Source organism: Phymastichus coffea, unplaced genomic scaffold (genome assembly GCF_024137745.1).
Source record: "Phymastichus coffea isolate CEN01 unplaced genomic scaffold, Cenicafe_Pcof_1.1 PCOF00018, whole genome shotgun sequence".
NCBI lineage: Eukaryota > Metazoa > Arthropoda > Insecta > Hymenoptera > Eulophidae > Phymastichus > Phymastichus coffea.
The window spans coordinates 2,429,611-2,443,333 of NW_026706829.1; the positions used below are offsets into that span (position 1 = coordinate 2,429,611).

The window sequence follows — 13,723 nt, forward strand, 5'->3', positions numbered from 1 at the left end:
ATTATTATCCTCCGCTTTCATTAATCAAACCGGCTCTACTTTAGGTTGGATTAGCGCTTTTACTGTTTCGGTTATTTCCTCAGATTCCTGTACGTTCAATTCTCGTTCAATTTCTATTGCTTTAGTTGTGGCTAATTCTGAATTTTCGGCTTCCCCCATACGCGCTTTGATGATCCAATATCAAGCGCGGATGAAGAATTTTACTTTATCTTTTTCAAGTTGGCTTTTAAATCCAGCATAGTTTCGATATTCCCGTTCTGCTGCTTCAAAAAGTTCGTCAGCTACTGTTTTCACTCTATTAGAAAATGTGACTACATTATCACCACGTTTTTGTTTTAAGGTTGCTAATTCGCCTGTTAATTGATTACAAGTTTTAGCTGATCCGAACAGTAGATCTAAAAATTTAATCATTTGTTCTACATTATCAAACGTTTTTCCTTGCACGCTTTTAAGTGCCTCACCGCTTAGTTTGATTTTAATTAACTTGGTGAGATCATTTTCATGGATTGTCGGGACTATGCTGTGTGCCTCCCGACAACCGTCGATAAATAAGTGTAAAGGTATGTTGAATCCATCGAATTTAGGTACGAAGTTAACAGCATCTTTCAAGCTAAAAGTTTTTATTGGTGATACTATGTTTTGTGTGGAATTCATTAGTCCTGTTATGAAAGTCCCCGGCGTATAATACGTAGTATATGGGCTGCTTGTAAAATTAGTTTTGGTTGTAATGGCAAAATGTCGAGTTGGAATGAAATCAACTTTTTCCGATTTATTATGAGTCATTTCTGGTGATTTGGAAGCGGATGGTGTATTAGTCATAGACACGTTTGTAGTGGGCGCGTTATACGTGTCTGAATTTTCAATTGCTGTTTTGTAACCTGTTTGATTTTCAATGAGCTCAAGTAATGGAATTTCAGTTTTATCTCATTTTAATTTTGCGAAGTTTATATCCGTAATAGCGTTGAGGAAGAATGCTGGATTTAAATTTTTACTAGTCATTTCAATGAGAATGTCGAATATTAGGTCATCTTTGCATAGAAAGTCCAATGGGTTAGTATCAATGTAGTATTGTAAATTATATTTTAATCTTTGTAACTCCTCGACTCGGGTAATTTGCTTTGTTTCGGCGCGTGGATGTCTTTGATGCAGATATGCGAGACATTCTGTAAGCGTAGGTTCCCTGTTTGTCGCAATGTTTGGTTCTATTTCGCTAATTTTTTTAATTAGTATTTTGAGTGTAATTAGTTTTCGTTCGTAAGGTGTTTCGACCATTGTATTTTTTTTGCGATAAGATCCTAATTACCAAGTATGAGGGGCCCCTAATTGTTATGTCTAAGCGAGGAGATATTATGGCTAGACGTAAAAATGTTTAAAATACTGTCGCGTTGGTAAAAGTTGAATCTTAGTCAGGAGTTGAGCGAAGGTTAGTTAAAGGGATAGCGCCTTTATTATATGTAGCATGTTTAGGTAGATAACCTAGTTTCTTACCTTGTTAGGACTGGGGTTCAGAAGAGGTTTTTATAAACAGTCTCAGGTGTTTACGTTTGATTTAAGATTTATTTTTTAAAGACAAGTTTATAATGCTTAGCAGAGTATAATTCCGGTTCTGAGGAGCCGGGTAGCGAAACTTAGAAATAACTAAATCAGTATAAGTATGAGTGTTAATCTGAGCTCGAATACGGACTATAATATGAACTTAATCTGAGCTGCTAATATGAGTGCTAATATGAACTGCTATATGAACTGCACTCCGCGGATCCCGATCCAGCATTTTTATACCATAGGCTGATGTGCCCCTTCCTGTGTTTTTGACGAATTAATATGCGGTGAGTAATATTCGCGGAAATATTATGGAGAACGTGCTTAGACTAACCTATCCCGCTAGATAGATTTACAAATGTTCCCGGGAGGGTTGATACGATAGGGAATTAAATTACCGATACCCGGTTAGTTACCATAACCCGTTATGTGTGACATTTACATATCATAGTTCGTCACGTACGTTTTCTTAGTATCGACGTGACTATATATATATATATATATATATATATATATATATATATATATATATACGAGGTGTGATCAAAAAGTAAGGTGAATTTTTATTTTTCTCAAAAAATATTTATTTATTCATCAATTTTTATTTTATCTCCTTCAAAGTAATCCCCCTCGGATATAATGCACTTGTGCCAACGCTTTTTCCAATGCTCAAAGCATTTCAAAAAATCATTTTTTGTGATCTTGTTTAGTTCATCCTTCAATGCCGTCTTAAACTCCTCAATCGTGGCAAAACGCCGTCCTTTCATGGGCCTCTTTAGTTTTGGGAACAAGAAGAAGTCATAGAGGGCCAGATCTGGGGAATACGGTGCCTGTGGCATCGTTACTGTGTTGGTTTTAGCCAAAAATTCGGGCACAAGCAACGATGTGTGAGCAGGGGCGTTATCATGGTGCAAAAGCCAATTTTTATTTTTCCACAAATTCGGACGTTTCTGGCGGATTGCTTCGCGCAAATTGCGCATAACTTGCAGATAATATTCCTTATTTACTGTTCTACCCTGTGGCAAGAACTCATGATGCACCACGCCCCTGCAGTCAAAGAAAACTGTAAGCAAAACCTTTACATTTGATCGAACTTGGCGTGCTTTTTTTGGTCTTGGTGATCCAGAATGCCTCCACTGGAACGATTGAGTCTTAGTCTCGACGTCATAACCGTATACCCATGTTTCGTCACCTGTTATAACCCTGTTGAGTAAATCTGGATCATCGTTGACGTCATTCAGTAGCTCTTGGGCGATGCTCATGCGACGTTTCTTTTGGTCGAAATTGAGCAATTTCGGAACAAACTTCGCTGACACACGTCTCATGTCTAAAACGCTCGTCAAAATTGATTGGCACGAACCAAATGAGATGCCAATATCATTGGCAATTTCTCTAATGGTAATTCGACGATTTCCCAACACTATTTTCTTCACTTCTTCAACATTCTCATCAGTTGTTGATGTGCTGGGGCGTCCAGAACGAGGTTCGTCGTCGGTGTCTTCTCGGCCTTCTTGGAAGAGTTTATACCACTTGTAAACATTTTTTTGGCTTAAAGTAGACTCACCGTATGCCACTTTCAGCATTTCAAGTGTTTTGGAACATTTGATTCCATTTTTCACACAAAATCTAATGCAAACTCTTTGATCCATGTTTTTAGACAGCAGCAAATCGTGGAGCACGCAAAACACTTCTAACCTTGATGCCTCTCACAAACAAACCAAATATACTACAAAGCTGAAATTTGGAACGTATGTTCTAGACGAGTGTACCGACATAACCAAATAAAAAAGTCGAAGATCGAACGGACGTAGCCCGCTAAATTTCAAAATTCACCTTACTTTTTGATCACACCTCGTATATATATATATATATATATATTGTAACGGGGCAAAACCGTTTAATTATTTTGTGCGCGCAATTACACTAAAAGGACGCGCGCAATTAATTATGCTCAGTACGCAAATCGGAGAGCATGTAAAGATAGGCGCCAGTCAACCAGTAGTTGTGAATAACCTATAATCAATCGGGAGTGAGTGGAAGCTATGAGATAAAAGCGGATCGAAAAGCACTTGTTAGTAATATGAACGATATTCTTTATTATTCCTCAAAATCTACAGAAGGTCGGCCCGCGCGTTTGTTTACATGAACGCTCGCTCGTCGGCAACACGCTTTGCCGGTACGCTCGCTGTTCTTTGTTAATAGAAACGCTATTACATGCACGCCATGAGAACGATGTTTAGTCGTCAATTAGATAACCGCGATCGCGGGATTAAGCTGGCCAGCTTACCTTATATTTGCATGCGATCGGGGAAAACGAAGAGTAGTCGCACTGCACGAAACTGTTTGTTATTGTCTCTGTTGCTGGTCGCGAACGCGCGCACGCGGTTGTGGTTTCGCCCTCGATGGCGAAACCTCACACACACTTCTGATGGCTCGTACTCTCCTTCCTCTGCAATCAAGCGGCTCCTCGTCAACGGCGGTCACAGCTAGCTGACACTTGTCGTTCTCGTAAACTTTCGAGGTTTTGCGGCACGTAAATCGGTAGCTCAAAATGAAGGCGGGCGGACACTATGATGGTCTAAGCTTCACTGGTTCGAATTCTATGGCGCGCGTTCCGTCTGCTCGCGTGCCGAATTCCTTCGTTACCTATTTTGTCTCCCCGGCAGGTGCTGCCCTCACAGGCAGCAATTAGGCTAAATAATCAGCGCTAATTTGACGTTTACCGTCACAGCCCCCTTCCAGTCTGGACCTATAGGGTCCTCGACGATAATTCCATTAGCGCTGCCCTTTCCGAGGAGGAGAAGAGGAAGGATAATAAAGGGTTATAGTCCAAGTGATGTTAAATTTGTACTTTATTGTACGACAGGGCGATATATCGGCGGCCCTGCCCACGGGGGCAGGGCATCATCACATAGCTGGTCTCGGTGGCAGTTCCTGGCCCTGGTCGTCCAACGGGGGTCGACCGCGCGCCTCCCACCCCAGCCTCTCTTGGACCAGGTCGGCGTGTTGTCGCACGCGTGGGCAGCGGTCCGTGCGGGTCACCCCGGGGTAGTGGCATACGTTGCACCCTTCCCACTGAGCGCGGGAAAGGGTGCCCCGTGGGAGGCCTCGCTCTCTGGGGGTCAGAGGCAACCCGTTTCTACGGTTCGGGGCGGACCACAATGGTCTTTCAACCGTGGAGTCCGCACCCGTGGGGCCTAAAACCACATTGATGTGGATGGGCCCCGTTGCTTGACCGCCCTGGCTCCCGTCCACATTTAACACCAGGTTTACCCCGCACGTTTGCGGGCCCTGGTGCGACGAGATCCCCGACCTGGTTTCCGGAGCCGTTGTCCTGGCTCCGGCGATCGGAGACTGGGGGAGGCTCGTGGGATCGCCACTCGCCGGGCTCTCGTGGCGCTGCTGTACCTCTCTGATCGCCGACGCGAACTGACGACGGCGGGACACCACCTTATCCCAATGATCTAAATCGTCCGGGTGGTGTCCCGCGGCTGTGTACATGTCATATTCGGCGTACACAGCCCGTTGGAGGGTGTTGAGGGTCGCCCAGCCGTGGTCGACTTCCCTCAACCCCTCGACGATGTCCTCCCAGGTCTGCCCGCCAGACGGGGGTGTCTGACTGGTGAACCTGGGGCGCCAGGTCGCGTCGGCGGCCCCCTCCTCCGTCTGGGTGCCGATGGTCGAGGTTGGGGCCTTCCGGGGGATTGGTCCCGCTGGGGGCCCGGGCAGCGGTGCGGCGTCACCACGTGCGATGCCGGGGCTTGTCGACGGCATCGCGGTCGGCTCTTCTGCCGGGAGCTCTTCTATGAGCACGGATGACGAGCTCTCGTGAGCTCGCACCCGCGCTCGCTCCTCTTCCTCCTTCTTTGCGGCGAGCAGGTGGAGGGCGGCATGCACCACCCCCTCGACGGCGGGACCTAAGTCCAAGCCGATAAGGGCGGCTGCCGCTTGCTCGAACTGTTCGAGCGTGATCTGCATCCTGTAATGACCCAGCAATTTATTATCCTGAATATCATTGGATATCGAAGGTGGGCGCCTGTTCGGCTGCCCAGGACCGTCGTCGCCGGATTCGAAGGTGGGGTCCTTGGCGTCGGTCTCCCAGGTCCTTCGTTCGCCGTGTATCATGCATCCACGGTTGTCGCTTTCGGTGGTCTGCCCCTCTTCCTCTTCACGATGATGGGAGGAGGGGCTCGTGTTGTTTGTCGATGTTGTGTAGTGTGTGTAGGTCGCGCGGACTCACGAGGTCTTCCTCGTGGGCGCTTCGTCGGGTTAGTAGGAGGGATATCTAGTGGGACCTGGCCGGGGGGATTACGGCGAGTACGGCGAGGTGATTTCGGAGTTGTCGCGTCGTCGTTTCGGAGTGTATTATCTGAAGTGTCGGCGCTCCTGTTTCCGTGTATCGATGTATCGCTCGCGTTGGGCGGGACGCTCATCGCCTCGGTTCCCTCGGTGGTAGGGGTCTCGTCGTCATCTCGTGTTCGGGATTCATCCTCCGGTGTATCGTCCTCTTGTCCATAATAGGGTTTGAGGTCCTTAGCGTGTATTAGCTCCGTGACCTCCTCCTGTTGGTTGGCGAGGCGATATGAGTTGGCGCCGAGTACCTTCGTGACGATAAAGGGGCCTATGAATTTGGGTGCTAGTTTCGCGGAAATGCCCTGCGCCGCGCAGGACAGTATGCGATTCTTTTTCCACACCCAATCACCTTCTTTAAACCTGCGGTCCCTGTGCTTGGCATTGTAGTACTTGGACTACCTCAGGGACTCATCCGAGGCGCTCTCGTGAGCTTGCTGAATGACGGAACGGCTATTCTGCATGTGCTCGTTCCTTTGCCCGATTCGAAGCAAACTCTCCTCTTGTGCTGCGAGCTCGTCCATCCGTTTCCGAAGAGTATTCGGGGCTCCCGGTTGTCTGCCGTAATTGAGCATGGCCGGACTAACCCCGGTGGAACTATGGACGGCCGTATTCAACGCGAACATGAGTTCGGGTAGCGCTCGGTCCCATTCCCTATGATTCCCCTGCAGATACGACGTTATCATCGTCTTCAAGGTACGGTTAACCCTTTCCGTAGGGTTAGCCTGCGGGGTATAGGTTGGGGTGAAGGTCCGTTTTATCCCCTGATCTCTCAGGTACCCGTCCACCAACTGATTGCGGAACTCGGTGCCGTTGTCGGACAAGAAGATCTTTGGCGTGCCGAAACGTAGGATTATTCGTTCCCGAAGTTCCTTCACGATCGTCTTGCCATTAGCACTACGTATGGGTATACATTCGACCCATCGTGTGAATACGTCGATGAATACCAGGACGAATTCGTGCCCTCGTGGGCTCTTCGGAAAGGGTCCGGCGATGTCGCCCGCGACCACTTTGCCAAGGCATAGACCATGTTCGGTCCTGCATGAGCCCGCGCGGTGGTCGCTGCTCGACCTTGCACTGTTGGCAGACCTGGCACTTTCGGACGTATCCCTTCACATCCGTGTACATTTCCGGCTAGTAATAGGACTGGGCGACGCGAGCGAAGGTCTTCTCGCGTCCTAAGTGTCCTGCCGTCTCTAGGTCGTGATTTTCGAACAACACCGCTTTGCGTTCTTCCGGGGGCACGACGAGTTTCCATTCGTCGCCATATCCGTCTCCTCCTTGATGATCGTAATTCGGCTTTCGGTGATACATCACCCTGCCGACAACCTTCCAATTCGGGTATTGCCCTGGTTGGTTCTCGACGCGTCGGAATTGATCCGTGTACCAGGCGCTGTCCCTTGGCTTCGGCTGGTCCATTGCGCCAACTTCTACCTTCGTGGGCTCGAAAGTGCGTGATAAGGCGTCGGGCAACACATTGTCTGCCCCCTTTCGGTATTCAATCTCGAAAGTATGGCCTTGAAGTTGCAAGGCCCATCGGGCGAGACGTCCAATCGGGTTTTTCAGGTTGTATAACCATTTCAGGCTATTGTGGTCAGCTACCACCCTGAACGGGTACGCTTCTATGTATGGGCGAAATTTTTGGATGGCCCACACGACCGCCAAGCATTCGCGCTCCGTAGCTGAGTAGTTTTGCTCAGCCGAATTAAGGACTCTGCTAGCGTACTCTATGATTCGGTCGCCGTCTCCTGCTTTTTGTATCAGGACGGCCCCGATTCCGGTAGCGCTAGCATCTGTCTCCAGCACGTACTGCCCATCGGGTTCCGGTAATCCCGGGCATGGTGCGGACATCATGAGTGCCGTAATTTTGGCGAAGGCTTGTTCCTGTTCCTCTCCCCACACATATTCGCTCTTTTTTCCTGTTAACCTCGTTAACGGTTGAGCGTGTGTGGCGAAGTCGGTCAAGAATCTGCGGTACCATGAAGCAACCCCCAGGAAGGTGCGCAGCTGCCGCACGTTTCCTGGTCGTGGGTACTCCATGATAAAGCGCACCTTTTCAGGGTCTGTCCTGATCCCCTCGCGGTTGGTATATATATATATATATATATATATATATATATAATATCACCAACAATTGCTTATTGTCTAAATAAATGAGACAGATTGTAAATTAACTTGGGTAATAATTACAAAAAAAGTCAGTGCTTTAATAAATTATTTCATAACATTAAGCATTATGTATAGAGAACGAATTAGAATCTTCGATGGATCTACTATCAAGAAATCTCATTAATGATTTTGTGAAATACGTGAGTTATTCGTGATATTGATGATCACTCATTTCAACAGTAATGTTGCGACCTATCTCAACTATCTCATAGACATAAATAACAAAGATATTTGAGGAATCCTGACTGCTGTCCAAGTAACTAGTTATAATTTTCAAATTTCCATAAATCTGCTGTAAATGATTCTCATATTTAATTTTTTGTAAAATAATGTGTATATTATGGTATTTTTCTTACATGACAGTTGCATTAGCAATAGGTAGTGGATTATATACGTTCACGTTGTAAAGTAAGACTCCCTCGATACTTCACTTATAGGAGTCAATGAAAAGTCTTCAATCACTAGCTCTGTACGAATCTTCTTTGAACTGTTTCATAAGGCCTTCGACGTGATTATGAATTCTGTAACGGAGAATCACGATGTAGTCGATATTCTACCGTTGAGCTGATGAGGTCAAATAGACTCCGGATTTGACGTCAGACAATCATAATACTATAGAATATCTGTAACTCTACTTCAAATTCGAAAATTATTCTTTGTTTTGAATGCCTGTCTAATTTATTTGGAGTGAACTTAAGATTGCAGTATACAAATGTTATATTCAGTATAGATACTTAAAAAAAGTATGTTAATATCAACGCGTAATGATTTGACTTACTTATGTGCTTTAAGATCAGTTTTCACTATTAGTCGAGGATTAGTTTCTCGACGATGTGGAGTAACTGCTTTTGGTTTTACTTTGAGTTACCATATATAGCGACAAAAGTGACTGTCGCACAGAAACGAGCTCCTACTACTAAAAACGAACTATGAAATAATCCGACGGTTCGAAGGTCGCTATTCGTTGAGTATATTTTCATTTCAATTTTATCGTTTTTGAATGAGATGGAAAGGGAAGAGGGAGAGTTTACTATTCTTTAAAAGTGATGAAGTTTGATTTCTTTTGAATACGATAGAAAAAAATTATTGACATATATCAATGCTAGTATTGATTAAATCATGCTTGATTTATCGTGTAACAAACTATACTCACAACTGTAAATTCATGTTCATTCAATTTTCCGTCTTTATCAATGTCAGCTAAATCCCAAATTTTTCCTAAAGTTTCAAGAGGCAACTTACTATCCATCAGTACACCTTTTACTTTATTACCTGGAATATATCCATTAATTGGTTCTAAACTCATAAACAGTTGCTTATATTTCGCACGTTCAAGAGGATTGATAGCCCAACAAGTTTTACTTTCCGATCTTATAGATATCATCTTTCCAGCCTTAGATTTAATTACATCTAGATCTTCACCCTAAAAAAATTACATTTACATAATAAAGTGCATCATTTAATTTTAATAATAATAATATTAATATCAATAAATCTTATCTAAGTATCAATCCATCAAAAATAATTGGATTAGATGATAAACTCAAAAATTTTTTCTGAAGTACTGTAAAAATAACTTGAATAATACAGGTTCGATATAAGGGTTTGATATCTCGCCATGATCTTCAAAACAAAAGCTAAAATTGGTACTAGGACATTCAAAGTGTGATTAAAAAAATCATTCGAATATCAGTGAAAATAAGCCACATGACAGTGAGGTATATTAGGAAATTACGAGGGGAGGTCAATAAGTCTTTACAAAATCCAAGAGATGGCGCTCGTCACGCTTAAATTATGATGTTTTTAGCAAGCAATACTACTAACTAGATATCGTACAAAGTTTCAGTACGATTCATTAAGTCATTTTATTGTGAGCGTTGGTTGAACAAAAAGTTATTGGTTTCTTTGAAAAATAGAAAAAAAACAGTGTTTCGAGCGGTGATAAAACATTTTCATTTGAAAGGCCTTACACCAAAAGAAATCACAGTTGAGTTGAACGCCGTTTATGGCAAGTCTGCCCCTGTGTTTAAAACTGTTTATAACTGGGTAAATGAATTTAAACGCGGCTGTACAACAACGAAAGATGAATCTCGTTCAGGACGCCCTGTAGAAGTAAGTACGCCCGAAATGGTCAACAAAATCCACGATATGGTGTTGAGTGATAGAAAATTAAAATTGCGAGAATTAGTTGAGGCCCCAGGGGTATCAAAGGGTACAATCATTTCAATTTTGCATGAAAAATTGGGGATGAAAAAAATATCAGCAAGATAGGTGCCACGTTTGCTCACTGTTGAAAACAAACGAACCCGCGTGGTCACCTCTGAGGCTCGTTTGGCACGCATACGTCATAATCCGGAAGACTTTTGGCATCGACACGTAACTGTAGACGAAACATGGGTACACTGCTACATTCCTGAAACCAAAGAACAGTCCAAACAATGGATTACCGCAGGAGAACGAGCCCCAAAGAAAGCAAAGACAGTAAAGTCAGCTGGCAAGATTATGGCCACGGTTTTCTGGGATACGTGTGAAATCATCTACATCGACTACTTGGAAAAGAACCAGATGATCACAGGACAATATTATGCGTCATTATTAGGTTAGCTGGAAGAAAAAATCAGAGAAAAACGTCCTCACTTGAACAAAAAAAATGCCTCTTTCTTCAAGACAATGCTCGAGTTCACACGTGTGCAGTTTCGTGAGCAAAAATTAACAATTTAAAGTTCGAATTAATTGACCATCCATCATATTCGCCTGATTAGGCTCTCAGTGACTTTTTCTTATTCCCTAACCTCAAAAAATGGCTTGCCGGACAACGATTCATGTCGAATGAAGAAGTCATCGCCGAAACAAATGCCTATTTTGAGGGTTTTCAGAAATCATATTTTTCTGATGGCTTAAAAAAATTGGAAGGCCGTTTAATAAAATGTATCGACCTTCAAGGAGATTATGTTGAAAAATAAAAAAAAATTACACACGCAAAACTGTTTTTTACTTCTTTTGGTAAAGACATATTGACCCCCCTCGTATCTTTATAAAGAAAAAGCCATAACCCGACATCATCGACTTATTATGATATGCTGTAGATTTTAAAAAAATAAGTAACATGTGTTGTTTTTTATTTGAGGGGGTATAATCCACGCTTAAAATGTAACCTTAGAAATGAATTTTACAATTTATTTCAAGTTCTAATTGATATTTTACAATGAAATAAATTTCATAAGGCAGAACTAATGTATGCAGTTCGAACCATAGGCTATGCAAATTTTTTTTTTTAATTGACAGTCTTACCATTTTTGTATTTATTATGAAGGAAAAAACTTTTAAATAAGCTAAAACAACTGAAAAATATATCATAGGTTGATTACAATAATAAAATGATCCATTAGAGATTATTTTCAAAATATCCTTAAAATGAAAAAAACACTTTTAAAAAACGTTTTTCAATATTCTACAGGTTCTAAAGAATAATTTACTTGAGATATATTGTGTATTGTTTTAAATGTATAATTAATATTAACACATGTACTTTCGACTTAAGGGTTGTAGTCCCTATTTTTTCAACAGAATTTCTATCTCTTTGTGCCTATTTTCATGAATAAAAATCAGAAGATGCTAAAAATATCGGGAAAAAGTATTTTGATTGACTGAGTTGAGGTGGTTAACCTTTTTGAAATTATTCTTTAATTCACTCTCATAATTTAAGAAACCCTTTAAAAATCGATTTAAATAGTAAAATATTATACTAATACAAATCGTCTGAGGATGTTGATTTTGGGAAATATGTATTAGCATCAAAATAGAATTAATTTGTAATAGAGTTAATTTTATGCTTTATAAATTGCAATAAAAAAATTGGCAAAATATTACAAGTATAAATTTTTGAATACATTAAAATGATATAATTTTCATATACGACATTATAATATATCGTACTTCCAATTAAAATAAGTAAAGAATATTATTAGGATTTAGTTATTGCATATACTTGTTATAATAATGATATTTCTCATAAAAGTCCTTCAAACCCAATGATTTTTTGCATCAATTGCAATGTATAATATACTGATAAAAACCGTGTGAGCATATGAATTATGAAAAATATATATGTGCATCCAAATAGAATTCATTCGCAATAGAATTAATTCCATGTTTCATAAAGTAAAATGACAAAATTTATAATGCGTCGAGAAAACGATACTATTTGTTTAATAGTTAATCAATCAACAAGTCTGTTGAATAATACGTTAAATAAAAAGAACGTTTCCTTGGCTACTAATAAAGATTTTGCATGATAGCGAAAAGTTGTAAGGTTTGGAGGGGGTCAACCATCGGTGACCTCAGACTTGACCTTGAACTCATTTCAAGTTCATTTCAAGGTCAACTTTATTTTTTTAAATAGGACCCCCTATTTTTGACACTCTATTAAGAAAGACCAGGAAATTATACGTCGAAAACGATATTTCCAACATTTTTTTATGACTTTTACAAAGTGATATCAAGGTCATATACTAAAAAATTCTGTGGTTGCTATTTTATAGCATTTTATGATAGAGTAATCGTGATTGGTGTACTTTCACGAGAAATAACCCTTAAATAACTTAAGAACCAATACTAGAAACCTAATAACTCATTGTGATGTTCGTATCACCTATAAATAATTCGTACTCTCGTATCTAGTTGCGCTAATGAGTAAGAATTCGTTTCTAATAAATTTACTCTAATTGTCAATAATATAAATAGATAAATCAAATATAAGCTAATAATAATAAAATGGAAAAATCAAATATATACGAATATGAATGAGGTTTCCAGGAAAGTCAGACTATGCCCAAGTTTCTTATGGTGCGAATTGTCCCATAAGCAGAGCTAAAGTCTTTCTTGGATAGGATATAATTCAGCCCAAGTTTCTTATAGCGCGAGATGTTCTATAAGTTGAGCTCGAATTATAGGAAAGGAAAGGTCTTGCTCAGTTAATTACAATGAGAGAAAGAACTTAGGTATTAGCCAAGTTTATTCAATCTCATGCGCTCACTTTGCAAGGCTAGAAGTGAATACCAGCCTGTGCAATAGTGGGCGTATTTATACACAGATTGTCCCACCTATTTTTATAGAAGCGTTTTATTCGAGAAGTTTTCGAGTATTCGAGATACATTCGCGAATTTTGAGAAATGAGTTTTCTTAATTTACATTAATAATGAGCTTTCAACACATGTGAACTTTACAGAATTCGTTATTTGATGATTTAGTGTAATTTACAATTATCGCTAATAGTGTCGTCAAAATTTATTTACTAATAAAGTTAATTAATGTAATATTACAATATTTACAATAGAAAATTATTAAATTTTTACATAACTTTATAGTTTATTAATTCTAGAAGTATTTTCTAAAAAGAAATATTCAAATTAGTTAATAACATTTGAATTATAACAAATTTTCATATTTGTAACAGTTTTTTCTATAATCACATAACGTAATTATTATATTAATTATCGAAAATTTATAAATTATAAAGCTGTCATTATTAAGTATACAATTAACGCTTTCGTTCTAGATACAACTTATTGTTTAAATAAGTTATTAATTGTTTATTTATTAATAACAGTTATTATTAAGCTGTTATTAATGAAACCAATTCTTACTCATGATCTTTAGTTATTCA

At 40.7% G+C, this 13,723-nt stretch overlaps 1 protein-coding gene across 3 annotated transcripts in view; it reads right to left on the minus strand.

Annotated features, from left to right (window-relative positions):
• LOC131675263 (epidermal growth factor receptor substrate 15-like 1) overlaps positions 1–13,723 on the minus strand; it is an 875,349-nt gene that overhangs the window by 660,692 nt on the left and 200,934 nt on the right. For all 3 annotated transcript variants that reach the window (XM_058954183.1, XM_058954182.1, XM_058954181.1), the window contains one exon: positions 9,212–9,481. In XM_058954183.1, the coding sequence (XP_058810166.1) occupies positions 9,212–9,481 (270 nt within the window). The remainder of the gene's footprint in view (positions 1–9,211; positions 9,482–13,723) is intronic.